Source organism: Prionailurus viverrinus, chromosome A1 (genome assembly GCF_022837055.1).
Source record: "Prionailurus viverrinus isolate Anna chromosome A1, UM_Priviv_1.0, whole genome shotgun sequence".
In the NCBI taxonomy this organism is placed as follows: domain Eukaryota; kingdom Metazoa; phylum Chordata; class Mammalia; order Carnivora; family Felidae; genus Prionailurus; species Prionailurus viverrinus.
The window spans coordinates 82868293-82883988 of record NC_062561.1 but is presented as its reverse complement, the minus strand read 5'-3'; the positions used below and the strand labels follow the sequence as shown (position 1 = coordinate 82883988).

Here is a 15696-nt window from a genome sequence, read left to right as displayed (position 1 = left end):
GCTGACGTTTTTACACCACGTTCCAGTGTTTCAGGGTCTCATCTCTGTCTGTGTGTCTGCATGTCTGTATGTGTCTGTCTGTGTGTCTGTGTGTGTCTATATGTGTGTCTCTGGGTGTGTCTGTGTGTGTCTGTGTGTGTGTCTCTGTACGTCTGTATATGTGTCTGCATGTGTGTCTGTGTATCTGCATGTCTATGTGTGTCTATATTTGTGTCTGTGTGTGTGTCTCTGTGTGTCCTTCTGTCTCTGTGTGCGTCTGTGTGTCTGTGTGCACACACATGGAGGCAGGTGGACAGTTTGCACACCGCTCTCAGCCCCCCCCCGCCCCCTGCCTCTGGGGCTGTGTGGATGGCTGGGCTGATATTGAACTTGATGATCTGTGCATCTGTCTGGTGAGGAGAAGCCAGCAACTCACCATCAGTGGGAAAATAGGAAAAGCTGACTCACTCTGGGGCATTTTTTGGACATCACAGGAAGCCAACGTGGTGATGGGCGGAGGTAATGGTGCAGCCACTGTAACGATTGGATCCCACCTCTCAAGTTGAACAAACTATTTACAGATGAAATGGTGCTATCTGGTAATTGTTCCAAAATAATACAGGAAGGGAAGAAATGGGTGAGAGATAACTGGCCATGAGATTCATTGGGCTCTAGGGCCTACTTTTGTATATGTTTAATTTTTTAATGTTTATTTATTACTGAGAAAGAGAGAGAGTGCCAGCAGGGGAGGGGCAGAGAGAGAGGGAGACACAGAATTGGAAGCAGGCTCCAGGCTTTGAGCTGTCAGCACAGAGCCTGATATGGGTCTTGAACACACGAACCGTGAGATCATGACCTGAGCCGAAATCAAGGGGTCAGATGCTAAACTGACTGAGCCACCCAGGTGCCCCTAAATTTCTTATCGTAAAAAAAAAACAAAAAGAAATCAAGAAAGAAGAAAGCATTCTTACATATGTGGATGCACTTGAAATGCATTCTCTCTTTCTCTGACATTTTCTCAGCTTGCTATTTACAGACTCCTTTCGAAGCAACCGCACCCGGGGGGCTCAGGAACAGTGAGTGACATTGGCACCACCCCCCCCCAACCCCCGGACACCTGCTCCAGGCCAACACTGTACTGAACCTCCTCACACAGGTGTTCCCAGCAGCCCTGGAAATGGGGAAACTGAGGCCCAGAAAGGTCAAGTAAGTTTCCCAAGATCACACCACCCTAGTAGTGGACACAGGTCTCAGTCTCCATCAACATGAAGTCAAACGTTAGAGTGCGGTGCACTCACCCTACAAAGTTAGTCTGGAAGAGCCCCTCCTCACCAGGGGAAATGGGGCTGCACAGGGTCACAGACGACTCCCGTCCGCAGGCTCTGGTCTGGGAAGCCGGGGCCCCATCTTGCCAGGCACACAGAAGCTTGCAGGTAAGATGGGCCCTACACTGCTCTCTTACTAAAGCCTCCGAAACAGACCTCCAGCATCCAGACTGGACAGGAAGAAACAAAACTATGTCTGTCTGCGGGCGACATGATCTTACGGATGGAGAGCCCTAAGGGATCCACTTGAAATGATTAAAACAAATGAATGAGTTCCACAGAGCTACAGGATACAAGATCAGCATAGAAAAACTTATTGTATTTTTACACCCATTTAATGGACAATCCAAAAATGAAGTTACGGGAAAAAATCTATTCCTAATACCCTCAAAAAGAATAAAACACTTAGGAATAAACTTAAAGGGAGCGCGAAACTTAAGACACTTAACAAAATATTGTTGAGGACAACGTAAGAAGATCTAAAAAACTAGGAAAACATGGCAAGTTCATGGGTGAGGATACTTAACATCTCTCAGCCAGATACACTCCCTAAGCTGATGTACAGGTTGAGCAGAATCCAGCTGACCTCTCCGCAGAAACTGGCAAGCTGATTCTAACACTCGTGTGAAATTGCAAAGACAGAGAATAACCAGAACAGTCCTGGAAAAGAGGAACAAAATAGGAGGACTCGAGTTCTGGTTTCAAAACTCACTACAAAGCACCAGTGACTGAGACAGCACACATCGACACGAACACTGGCCCGTGGAGGAAAAGCACTGTGGCTGACAAGGCCACCAAGACCATTCGGAGCAACTGGTGCCAGGACAACAGAGCAGCCACCGGCAAAAAGATGGAATGTGGACCCCATCTCACAACATATGCAAACACTGACTCAGAATGGACCAAAGACTTAAACGTAAGTGACAAAACTCAAAAACACAGGGCGTAAATCTTCACAATCTTGGAACTGGTGTGGGACACTTAGACCAAGAGCACAGGTGACGAGAGAGAAAATACACACCTGGGGCTTCCTCAAAACTGCAAGCTTCTGTGCTCAAGGGAGACAATATTGGCAAATCACATACCTGACAAAGGACTGGCCTCTGGCCATAAAGGGTCTGACCCCTGAAGGAGAGGAACACAAGTCACCCAGTTTAAACATCTGCAAGGGACCTGAATAGACGTTTGTCTAAAAACAGATGTAGAGAAGGCCAAGAAGGTCACGGAAGGAAGCCCAAGGTCACTAGTCACGGAAGAAATACCACAGTGAGATACCATGACGTTCCCACCAGGAGGGCTGGGAAGGGCTGGGGACACTGGAGACCCCGAATGCGCTGGCGGGCATGTAAGACGGTGGCCCCACGACAGCAACTCCACTGCTAGCACCGTGCCCCATGTTCACACTCGCCTCGAAGCCCAAGGCGGCGGCCTCCCCAGGGACCAGCACTGACGAACGGACACAGAATGTACCCCATCCATTTGCTGGAACATGACTTAGCCATAAAGCACCACGGTCCTGACACAGGCGGCCACGGGGATGAACCTGGAAAGCACTATGCTGAGTGACAGATGTGGGCCAGGCCGTGCACACAGTCCAGACCAAAAGCAGGTTAGTGGTCGCCCAGGGCTGGACACGGGCGCCGGCGGGGTGGTTTCTGTTTGAAAGGAAGAAATGTCCTCAAATTGGCTGTGGTGGTGGTTGCACACACCCGTTATATGCTAAAGCCACTGCATTTTACACGTTAAAGGGGTGAGTTATGTCTCAATAAAGCTCTTTTTAAAAGGTAAAGAAACAGGCGTCCCCGGACCAAACTGGGTCCTCACCACCCACGTGGCAGCCGCCTGGCCTCCGGCTTCACAGCCGGCTCTGAGCCTTGAGGAAACTGCGTGGAAAAGCAGGTCAGGAGGCTCTCAGCCTGCAGAGCCAGGCAGGAGCACTGACAGAGACCTCAGCAGGACAGGCGATCAGGCAGGGAGGGGTCACAGAGGCAGGGGCGGGTCCGCAGGTGGGGCACAGAGGCAGGGGCGGGGCCGGAGAGCAGGCAGGGAGGGGTCCAGCGGGCAGGGGCGGGGTCGGAGGGGGGGGGGGGCACAGAGGCAGGGGCGGGGCCGGAGACACCAGAGGCCGCGGGAGGGAAACCGGACCAAGGCCCGGGACCTGGTAACACCCCTGACAGCGGGGTTCCAGCTTCTCCCCACCCCCACCAGGAGGCCCTCTCTATCCAAAAGCAGCGTTTGCTGCAGAGAACGATCCTTGTGCTTGACCGCTCCTGGCAGCCCTAAATCCCTGACCTCTCCTGGGGACAGCGACACTTGAATGTGTTAAAGCTTGGGAGCAAATCGCTTTTCCCACTGCAGACTCCTAACCATGGCCCCAGCGGGGGCACAGAAAGACCTTGGCAAGAATCTTCAAGGGCGCCACCTCCAGGGCTCCTTCTGGATTCTGGACGCCTCCCTCCTGCAGGAGATCCGCCCAGAGGCCAGGGCTTCAAGGACCCCGAGGGCTGACCCCCCAGATCCCCCTACACCAGCACCAGCCAGGCAAGGACGGTGGGGTCAGGCACCGCCTGGGGACCTGGCAGGAGCGTGGGGTCCCTCTGTCCCCCTCTTCTTAGCCAGCGGCCCAGGATGGCAACCCACCCTTCCTCTCCCCCAAACTCAGGGTAAAACACTTCTTGCTGCCAGAATCCAAACCTCTTTGTCATGCTTCCTCCCCGGCCCCATCCCAGGACCACCCTCACTTGGCCAGGCTCCTTCTGCCCCAGGGGCCACTTTCTCATCACGCAGTTATGACAGCGGCCACCACAGCCAAACCACAGGCCTTCCCTCTCAGCCAGGGAATGGGGGGCACATGGGGTCATGTACTGCAGCCTCTCACACAGTGGACCCCAAGGCAGGTGACCGCAGATTTGGGAATAAGTAGGATGAAGCCAATGCAGGCAGGCGTTAGAGGTGAGTAGGAACCGGCCATGTGGCCCCAAGCCCCCCTGAACTGCTGTCAGAATTCAACACCAGCCCACAGTGAACTGGCAAAATTAACTGCTTACCCTTGGGGCTGTGTCCCCAAAGCAAACAGATCCCAAATCGAAATCATTGATAAAAACACCGCATTCACAAAACCGATCGAGGCTGGCGGTAGTCTACTCCAGGACGTGGGGGACAGGGGTCCACCAGGGACCAGACATGGGGGACAAGCGTGGGGGCCGGGCAAGGTCTGGACTTCCTCTCTGTCAAGTCTGAGTGAGTTTGGCTCCTCTGGCCTTTGCATCTCCCCCCTCTCCTTGGCCTGCGGGAGCCTATACATCATCCTTTAATTTGCTAACCCCCAACCCACCCCATACCCCAAACTCTTCTTTCTGTGCCTCAACTTCAGCTGCCAGGACCACCATCTGAGTCTGTAGGTTTCACCCTACAATCCTAGAAGCAACTGTCACTTAGACTAATTGTGAAGGACGCCCATAAGCCCTGAGGCCAGAGTTGTACAGTGCACAGCCTGGGGAACCTGGGCCCGGATCCTCAGTTGCTGGATTGGGGCCGGGGGCTTCCCCAGGAATACTAGCTGTAGCCATAACATAACACACTCTTACTGCCCATGTTTGAAAGAAACAACGTACATTCTTACCATCTGCCTCCGGTTCTCCACCAGGTTGATGCCGATAATCCCCAAGAAAGCTCCAAAGCCCAGCTAGAGGGAAACGGAGAAGGTGCCCGGTTAGCACACGGAGGCTTAGAGCTCGCAGGGATCAGCAAATCGGAGGCCGCCCCCTCGAAAACATCTTACCAAAGGGGCAAAGTCACCCCTCCCCAACCACCTTCACCACCTAGCGGCCCACAGGCTCGTGCCCGTCTGGGTGGCGTCTCGGGCTCCACCAAAGCCAGTGGTAGGAATACAAGCCACTGAAATGCAACCCGTTCAAACAATTTAACTCTTGATCACAGAATAGGGCAGCACAGGCCCCTCACCTCCGGCCTGAAGGACAGCCCCTCACGGTTACCCAGAGGGTGAGGGGCCCACCTGCTTTCCCCCAGACCTGGCGGCAGTCCAAGCCAGAGGCTGGCTCCTCAGGGAAGGTGTGGGGACCAGGCGCCCATAGGTGAGCCGGCAGACAGGTAATCATGGGAGGGGAGGAGGTAAAAGGAGGGAAGGAGGCTCCAGCAGGAGGAGGATGCTGAGGGGTGTCTCCCTATCCTGGAGACAGCCTCAGCTCCCGGCCTCCTCACCTCAAAACCAGGGACCCAGGGCCAGGCTGGACCCTCCACTGAGTGTGGTTCCCTCAGCTTGAGTGACGTGGGACAAGGGACAACGGAGGTGAGCGGCTGGGTAGGGGCCCTGCCTGCCCCTGAGTTTGGGAGGCACCTCCGTGGGCGCTCAAGTCCACGGTGTCAAATTTAATGCCCTGAAAGTCTGACCGCCTTACGGCTACAGAAGCCTGTATCTGTAATGGTGAACGGTGCCTGTGGAGACGGACACATGTGCACAGAGGAAGTTTCCACCTGTAACTGAAGAATTCTCAAGGAGGAAAGGTGAATGTTTTCTTCACGTCCAGCTCCACAGCTCAAAACCATCAGAATTCCAGGCCAACATAATGTATTAAGGTGTTTCCATTAAGTTTCGCCAACTGGCATGCTCTTTCCAAGATGTGCCTCCAGCTGTGGCTTCATCCTGAGAACTGCTGCTGTCATGCCCACGTGGGACGCGGGGTCTCCTAGGAAGGGACGTTTACCCACATCGTCTTCAGGTGGATTTCATCTGGTCTCCGTAGCTCACCTTCAGAACTGGCCACTGCCCGGGAACCTGGCTCTGCCAGAGGCTTGACCTTGGTGGGGGGGGGGGGGGGGGTCCTCACAGCCCTGGCCCCGTGTCCAGGGGTCCCCCCACAACGCCCGGCAGGAAAGTAGGGCCCCAACATATTGGCAGCTCTTAACATTTTACTGATAAAACTTTTTCTGCACAGACCCTATGTATTTACTCATAAACAACACATAAGTAGATAATATAGGTTTATAAAACATAGACAAAAAATAAAAATAAAGTATTAATATAAAGATGAAGTGGGAGCGCCTGGGTGGCTCAGTTGGTCAAGCATCCAACTCTTGATCTCCGCTCAGGTCATGACCCCAGGGTCATGGGATCGAGCGCCGTGTCGGGCTCTGTGCTGACACCACGGAGCCTGCTTGGGATTCTCTCTCCCTCTGTCTCTGCCCCTCCCCTGAGCTCTCTTTCCCTCTATCTCTCTTAAAAGAAATAAATAAACTTGAAAAAAAAATTTTAATAGAGATAAAGTGAACAATGTATGTGAAATATTTTTAAATATTTAATGTCAAAACCTTTCCATCCTTGCTAAAAATGTTACTAATGTTATTACTAATCTTGATACTTTTAGTGACAGTAATGTGATTAAAAGATCTTCATTAAAAAAGAAAACCTTGGGGCGCCTGGGTGGCGCAGTCGGTTAAGCGTCCGACTTCAGCCAGGTCACGATCTCGTGGTCCGTGAGTTCGAGCCCCGTGTCGGGCTCTGGGCTGATGGCTCAGAGCCTGGAGCCTGTTTCCGATTCTGTGTCTCCCTCTCTCTCTGCCCCTCCCCCATTCATGCTCTGTCTCTCTCTGTACCAAAAATAAATAAACGTTGAAAGAAAAAAGAAAACCTTGATTTAGCATTTTTGACACAGCAGCTCTGGGTTCTGGTGCATTTTAAGGGCCTCATAGCTGATAAAGGCCCCTTCCAGACTCCTGTCCAGTGTATGTCCTTGGAGCAAATTCTACTGCTAACAACAGTGGATGTGAATTCATAGTTCAAAAAAATCTCCCTGATAATTCTGAATCTGGGTGGCCCTTCTTGCCAGATCTGATTAGGCTGTCCCCAATTTGCTGCGTGGCGTTACTGCCCGAAATATGAAGTTAGCAGTTGGTGACGCCCTCTGCTGCCGCCCCCACAAGATGGAGTGAGGAACACTACCCTCCGCAGGGGGGGTCTTTGCAGGACTCAATTAAAGCTGTGGTCAGAGCGCTGTTTCCGGGCTGGAATCCGGCCGTCAGGGCTGGTCTCTGCACCCCCTCCCGCCCCTGCTCCAGGCCCCCGTCAAGACCAGTTGACAGCAACCACCACCCACACAGGGCCCGGGAGGGGACACGGGTGCCTCTGGGGACAGACTCTGACGGCCACAAGCCCCGACATGGCGCAGCCCTCCCGCACACCCCCAGGGGTGGCCACACTCACAATGACCCCTGGGTAGTAGCCCCCCACGGTCACGTTCTCTGTCCTGGTGGTGGCAGCGAGGCCGATGGTCAGGATACAGACGGACGCCACCAGCAGCGACCCCACAAACCAAAGTGAGGTCTTTCTTCTGGCAAACCCTTCTGGAAGGAGGACAAACAGGAACCGTTAGCAAGGGGATGGGCTCAGAGCGGGGCCCAGCAAACAGCACCTGCCTCGCCATGCTGCTCTCGGGCCACAGGCTCCGAGGACCCCAGACCACCCGCATGTGCCACACCCTCTTCCCAGTTGCCCTGTTTCTCTGGGTGGGGACTCGGGGTCTCCCTCGTCACCTGCCAACCCACCCGAAATGTTTCATCCCCGCTCCTCGACATCCGTCTCCCCTGCCCTGCAGCTCCCACTGCAACCAGTGACCCTCACTCCAGCATTTAGCGCCCAGGTCCCAGAACCCCAGACGATGAACCTCATGTGGGCAGGTGGGGGTGTGATTTCCCTGCTCCCTGCCACCTGACACCGTGCCTGCAGGCTAGGTGCTCAAGGGTCCATGCCACCAGGACTCACCCCCAAACCAGTGCCCTCCGAAGCCTTCATCCTGGCAGCCCACACAGCAGAGGTCACGCTCGGCCACTTACTGAGCACCCACTGTGTGCAGACCCTCCCCCATCCTCGAACCCCACACGCCTGCCCTGCTCCAGACTGCAGGGGGGCCTTGCACTCAGCAGGCCACTCTGCTCCGTGCAGTGCCACCCAAGCGGTCCCCACCCACCATCCACCCCCAGGACCCCGCTCAGTGTCAAACCCATGAATGGCTACATCATAAGGGGGGGCAGAAAGGACTCAGGAGCGCATTGGAGCCTGCCACTGCCCACCCGGACACCCATCCCCTTGCCTTTGTTAACAGCCTGTTATTGGATGCAGAAGTGTGAAGGGCGCATCCTACAGCCTCTGCTCCAGCTGTACAGTTACATTCTTGCCAAATAATAGTCCATCTGTCTGTCCGTCTGTCCATCCAAGCAAAGGATGCCCCATAGGCCCGGCAGACATCTCTTAAAGGAGCCTGTCCCTTGCCTTTCTCCCTGTCATCCTTCCCACTGCCTGGAATATGAGCAGAAAGGCAGAGCCCCAGGCAGCCATTTTGGGCCATGAGGGAACCTTGTGCACAGAGGCAGCACTTGCAGAATGGCAGAGCAGGAAGACGGCCCTGGTTGTTACCTTGGAACTTGAGCAGCAGGATAAAGTCCCTGGACTACGGCTGCTACCTGGGATGTCCCGAGGTTTGTAGGCAAACCTAATTCCAGGTGGCACAGAACTCAAGAAGGCAGCCAGAAAGGAGAACTTGCCATTGCCTGGCCCTCCCTCAAGTCTCAAATTTTGGGTTTCTCATTGCCCTAACTTTCTTCCTTGTGGTGTGTCTCGGGGAGGCAGGGAAGCCCCGTTTACAGCAACCACCCCCCTGCCCCGTGCCCCATCAGCGGCAGCCACACCACGGAGACAGTTTGCCGGGAGAGGCCAAGGCAAGACTCCACTCCGAGCCCAACCAGGCTGTTGGCTTGTGTTTTGTTTTATGATGGTTTTTTTAATTTTAATTTTTTTAGAGATAAAGAGAGATGGGGGAGAGGGGACAGAGAGAGAGGGAAAGAGAGAGAGAGAGAGAGAGAGAGAGAGAGAGAGAGAGAGAATCCCAAGCAGGCTCCTCACCAGAGCCCCATGCAGAGCTCGAGCCCACCACCCTGGGATCGTGACCCGAGCTGAGATCAAGAGTCATACACTTAGCCCACTGAGCCACCCAGGCGCCCCAGGCTTTTGCTTTCTGGAAGCTTAGCCATCTTGAGCCCTGTGATTCAGAACCAAATCAGGATGCAAGGAATACAGGTCTTTGCCTGCACTGAAGTTCTTCTGTCAACACTGTGTGTGCTCAGTGGGGGGCCAGCTGCACGCGGGAGTTTGTGCGTGTGCTCTGGAAGGTTTGTGCCTGAATTTACAATTCTGTGGCCCTGCCAGCAACGCTCAACGGCCAGTCAAGTAATGACCAGGTGGTCACGCGCTCAGACATGAACTACACAGACAAAATCACTGTGCAAGCTCAGGCAACGCGCTTCTCTTGTGCCGTTTTTCCTAACTGGAGGCATCGCATATCTTACGCCCAAGACCACCAGCCAGATGTCTCAGCGCCTGTTCCCGCCACAGCACAACAACCCCCGGGGCCTTTCCCTTAGCCCCTCAGTGGCACCAGTGCCACCTGCCTGCAGGAATATCGTCAGATCCGCTAGTGACACTCAGACACGCTGATGACAGCGGAGCAAAAACCTAAACACGTCTCCTTCGGGATGGTGGTCATCCCCCTGAGGCCCATTCCGTCATGGTCTCCTGAGTCCGGCTTTCCCTCCAAGGCTCAGGCCCTCAAGATGCTGTCACCCCACGGCATTGCGGGGACAGTTAACAGGAGGCCAAGGACAGCGGCCCCACTCGTGCAGGGCACCAGAAAGCGTGGCTCCGGCCAGCTGTGGTGTCTGGACTCGAGAGAGGCAGAATCCTGACCTTATAAATACAGGAGATGGCATAAAAACAAGGGAATGAGAAATAAACTCAAGAAGAAGGCAGGACATCTTCACAATTACCCTACAACACATTGTTAGATCAGGTTTCAGAGACGAAAGGGTTGTGCACTACAGGAAGCCCCCAGCGCCCCGTGGACCACCCCCGGATCCTCCTACCCATCAGCAGGGCCGTTAGTATGTGTGGTTACAAATGGTGCACCCTCAAGACAAACATCTGTCCAGTCTGCCACACCCAGGCAGCCTCCCAGATCGGCCATGTGGTCTCGAGCTGCCCAGAGGAGAAGCCCGTGGGGTGGGGGCTGTCTGGCCCGTCTGCCACTGGAGCCTGTGCCTGGCTCAGACAGGCAGATCTGGAGGCACCAACCTCAGCTTCCCGACCTGGAAAGTGGAGACGATGGCAACACCTGCGTTAGCCGCCTCTTAAGGGCCTTGCGGCCCCAGCGCGAGGACCTCGGGGAAAGCCCCCCCACTCCCCACTGAGATGAGCGGAGTGAATCCATCAGCCAGGGCGGAGGGAACAGTAGCACAGTCCCAGCTCTAAGCCGGCTCTCCAGCTTGAGGGGAAGGCCACCAGCCATCTCCGCGTGGTGCTCACGTCTTTCCCTGCCTGTGTGTCCATCCCTCCTAGAGCATCTGAGCCACGTAGGCCCTCCCTTGCCCCGCACCCCAGCCCCAGCCCTCTCCCAAGCCACGGCTCCCGTGGCAGTCTGGCCACGTCTAGACTGGATGGGCTGCAGTTCCTGTCACCAAGACGGTGTCGGGGGGAGGGGGAGCGCTTGGAAGCCCCCCCCCGTCACCGCCTCCCTGCCAGCAGGGCCTTGGTGTCCCAGGGAGAAGAATGTACTCACTTCCTCACATGGGGACACCCAGTCACAGAAGCAAAGAGATGCCCCTGTAACTAGACCCAGGCAGAATGGTGTGACTCAGCCATCAGCTTCCCACTGTCTGCTTTGGCATCTGACACACACCAGGGTGCTGACTGTAGAAACATGAACTAGGAAATACCTATGAGGCCACCCCGGCCACACTAAGGTTTAGAATTTTTAAGTAAGAGACCAACTCCTGGTATTACTTTCTTAGTTTATGATTTCTCATCAGAAGAACCAACTAAGTCCAAACTGTTTTAAACCATCACGTCCCATTAGCGTAATATGTGATGATGGCTAGTTAGACCATTGCGTCCCGCTAGTGTAATACATGATGACGGTTAGTTAAGAACAGGCATCATTATCATCACTAGTGAGAAACCTGTCTGGAGGACGAAACGCATGGGAATCAGTCTGCCGCAGAGCACTGTGCCTTGGAGTTGGAGGTGCAGGGCTGTTCTTTCGAGAAGCCAGATTCCTTGGCTATTATTCAAAACTCAAACACCACTAACTCATCTGGTTTTTAGTAAGACTTTCCAAAGATGCTGGAGGCAGAAGCCACTGGGTGTGTGTGTGGGGGGGGGGATGGGATCACCTATGGGGGGGAAACAGCAGGAGGTGGTTGGTGTCCCCCCCGCCCCCAGCGTCTCAGGGAGTCCTCCTTTCTTTTCTTTCCAAACCTTCCCCTCCCCCCTCAGGAAAACACACCCACATCCTTCCAGGCCTGGGGCCTGTCCAGATGCATCTGGGCTTGGTCCGGCCAATCAAAGAACCCAGGGTTCCAGGACTCGTGGGCCAGAGGATGCAGGGGATTGGAACGGAGCTGCACCAAACCATGAGAAGAAGCCACCGGTTGTTGAAACAAGTTCTAGAAATGTGTGCAGGCTGAGCTAGGGCAGGGGAGGCTGAGGGCAGTGTGGGTGTCAGCTGGGAAGTGGGAGCCTGCTGTCTGTGGTAACAGACGTGGGAACAGACAAGGGAGACCCAGAAGCTGAGACAGGCAAGCAGGGAGAAAGGGCAGAGCCTGGCCAGGAGAGAACCTGTGTCAGGACAAGGTCCCAAAGGTGAAGCCCCAGGGTTGCTGGAAGGAGCTGTGGATCTGGCCTTTACCCCCCCAACCCCCACCCCAGCCCATGACCTGCCTGCATGCCGGTACCCCTTCACCTGTGTTGTCCAGCAGGGCCAGGGGCCCGGGCACCGGTGGCTGCATCTTGGGGGAGAGCACTGGCTGTCTGGCCGTGGATCAGTGAGGATCAGTGTCCAGGAGCACCGCCCCTTCTCTGTGCTCAGACCGCCTCCTTCCCACCTGCGCTCCCTCCCTCCCCCCTCCTCCCACTGGTCCTGCATGTGTGTGTTGGGGAGGGGTGCTGAGGGCCTGAGGCAGACCCACTGGAAAGTCCCCCTGGATTTCTGGTCGGTGCCCGCAGGTCTCAGGCTGCAGAGGGGAGGGATGCAGGGAGGCCACACTCAGCCCCCTGTTGGCCCACCTGCCCCAACAGGGCTCCTGGGGGCAACAGGGACCCGCTTCTGCTCTTGTCCAGGGGTGAGCTCTGGAATGAATGAATGAATGAATGAACAAATGCATAGGCTCTGCAGGCTCCTGTCACGCCCCCACCCATTCACCTTGGCCTGCATCACACTGCTGCAGAGTGAGTGAAATCTCCAGGTCGGATGGGAGCTGCTGGAGGAAGGGATCCCAAGACCCAGTGCTTCACATGGCGGTGAGGAAACAGTCTTGTAAAGACCATTCATACCATTTTCAAATGGTCCCAGCAGGTGTGAGAGGCACCCAGCCTCCCCGGGAATTAGGAGAAGGTCATCAAAAACAACCGCGTGTCGGGGCACCTGGGTGGCTCAGTCGGTTGAGCATCCGACTTCAGCTCAGGTCATGATCTCACGGTCTGTGAGTTCGAGCCCCGAGTCGGGCTCTGTGCTGATGGCTCAGAGCCTGGAGCCTGCTTTGGAGTCTGTGTCTCCCTCTCTCTCTGCCCCTCCCCTGCTCATGCTCTGTCTCTGTCTCTTTCTCTCTCAAAACTAAATAAACATTAAAAAAAATTTAAAAAAAAAACAAAAAACGTGTGTCTTTTCACTCCCGTGTTGTTGGCAAATTGTTGACCGTCAGGCAGGAACTTTGCAGTAACACCGAGTAACATGGACAGGACATGGGGCAAGGACCCTCATTCCCTGCTGCTGCACTGACTTGCACCATGGCCCCTTGGACAGCGACAGGCAGGAAAACAGCAGGTTTGTACCTACAACAAGGCAAACAGGGCTCCCTGCCAAAGGACCTGCCCAAGAGTCAGTTTCTGGAGCCAGGACACCCAATCCAATCCTCTCAAGGCGTGTTTTAATTACTGCGGTCCTGAGCTCGACCCCAACCAGTGACTCCGAATCGGTGGGAGTGCGGTAGCTGTGAAGAAGGCCACTATTCTACAGGGCCCGTCGCTGTGATGGAGAGACGCTGCATACGTGTGCGGCTCGATGCCCCATGTACATCAGCACAGCCACGGGCACAGCCTAAACGCCTACGCCAGGACAGGGCCGTGCTCTGACGCAGACGTGGCACCCCACTGGTGGTTGGGATGGATCAGTACGAGGGCCGTGGGGCAACAATGAGGGCTCACGGGGTGGTGGTGAGTAGGAAGCCCTTATGTGTGTGTCTAAACCTGAAAAACAATGGTCTTCATTCACTGATCCTCTCAATACACATTTGCAGAGCACCCACTGTATGCTAGACATGATCTGTGCACTCGGGAAGCACTGATGAGCCAGTAGACAAAGATCCGAGAGAGCTAGCGTTCTCCTGGAGAAGAGATGCCGACTGGTACATATGGGAAAGGAGGCAAATGCAGAGTAGAGTAGAAGGCAGTACCCACTTTGGGAAAGAGGAACACAGACCAAGCAGGGAAGAAGCAGTGGCAGGAGCCAGCAGCGATTACGTGGTCAGAGTGGGAGGTGAGGGCCAGACCCAGACACGAAGGCTGGGAAGCAGTCAGCATTTCTGACACCCATGCAGAGGCCACGGTGAAGTGGACAGGCCTGGGGAGGGGGTGGGGGTGGGCAAAGACACCAGAGGGCTTACGGGCCAGATGGAGGGTCTCAGGCATTGCCAGGCCCCAGGCTCTGCTCAGAGTGACACGAGGGCCACCAGCCAGGTGTAGAAATACCACCACAGGGTGCCGTGCAGCATGGCAGGTAGAAGCAAAGAGCCCGGTTTAGGGGGCTGAATCCGCTGAGACGTGACAGCAGTTTGGGCCAGGTGGGGAAGTGCAGGGAACGAGCCATGGCCACAGCAGCCTCATGCTGTGGACGTGCAACACCATGGCGTCCGTGTACATACAGATGTGCCAGCTGGAGGAAGCATGGACGTGCAGATACGTGAATGCCACGTAAGCAAGAACAGCTCCAGAGCAGTGTCCCCGCTCGTGTGGGAAACAGATGGCTTTGGGAACCACGTCTAGAGACCTCTGACTCCACTTGCAAAATCATATGTCTTTAAAAGGTTGAAAGAAGGGCGCCTGGGTGGCTCAGTCGGTTGAGCGTCCGACTTCGGCTCAGGTCATGATCTCACGGTCCGTGAGTTCAAGCCCCGCGTCGGGCTCTGTGCTGACAGCTCAGAGCCTGGAGCCTGCTTCGGATTCTGTGTCTCCCTCTCTCTCTGACCCTCGCTCTGACCCATGCTCTGTCTCTCTCTGTCTCAAAAATAAATAAAAAAAAACATTTAAAAAAAATAAAAAATAAAAATAAAAAATAAAAGGTTGAAAGACTTGAAAACAATATGGCCTCCCTAGACCCCAGTTGTGAGGGACGGCTGGAAAGGTTGAGGGAACCACGACATTGCCATCAGAGGCACAGAGGGAGAAAACGGGAGCTGCCAGAAAAATAAAGAAATTCAGAGACCAGAGAGTGAAAGGAGATAACACGCTTTTACTGACTTCGCTAAACATTCTGCAGTAAATATTGACGAGAAAAAATAGCCATTTTTAATGGCGTGATTTACTGAAATATAGAAAGATAATCAGAGGAAGGTCTGCCCTCAAGTGGGACCAAAAGGCGCGGGCTCCCCGGCTTCCAGGGCCACGAGGCACACGGTGCTCCCACAGAAAGAGAGCCCCCCACCCCGGGGCTGCAAGCGTGAGCTGCTGCTGGGGTTGCCGTTTTAAGTGAGGCAACTGAGGCCTAGAGAGGTGAGGCAAGCAGCACGCGGCCACACAGCTGGGAAGTGGCGGAGCCGGGAGCAAAGCCTGTGCCCACCACCCTGCAGGGCAACACACTCCACGGTTTGCTGAAAATATATTTAAGATGTGTGTGTGCTACCAGACACGATGGCCTTTTCCGATTGACAAGTCTATACAGGCAACTTTGGATGCCAATTGGAAATGGGCAGGTGTTTGAAGTTCTTTCACGGCTGCAAGAGCTCGGCTAGGAAGGGCTCTGGAAGGCGCCCCAGCGCTCAGTGGACTGCAGGGCATCCTGGGATAACCCAGGGCTGCTCCCTTTTGCAGGTGGAGACACCAAGGTCCCAGGAGGCTAGCTGGGTGACCACAAGCGGATGCAGAATTCTTCCAAAGGCTGCACGCGTAACTGCAGGGAGGGTCAGAATTCATTCCTCAGACCCCTCCCCACCGGGAAGCGTCCACCAGTGTGACCACCCAGTGTGACAGGTGCATTAGCTCCTGTGCTGACTGCACCAATGACAATTGTTTACCTGCCTCGACCTGACCCAGGGGCCTGCAGCAAGCCCACCTCTG

At 54.9% G+C, this 15696-nt stretch overlaps 1 protein-coding gene across 1 annotated transcript in view; it reads right to left on the bottom strand.

The window, feature by feature from the left end:
• The window catches only part of TMEM255B (transmembrane protein 255B), a 39293-nt gene extending 27132 nt beyond the window's left edge, over window positions 1-12161 (bottom strand). Inside the window, exons 1-3 of the mRNA XM_047866750.1 lie at window positions 12110-12161; window positions 7525-7664; window positions 4927-4989 (exon numbers count right to left, since the gene is read on the bottom strand). Coding sequence (XP_047722706.1) covers window positions 4927-4989; window positions 7525-7664; window positions 12110-12155 — 249 coding nt within the window. The 5' untranslated portion in view covers window positions 12156-12161. The remainder of the gene's footprint in view (window positions 1-4926; window positions 4990-7524; window positions 7665-12109) is intronic.
• Between the last annotated feature and the right edge of the window lie 3535 nt (window positions 12162-15696).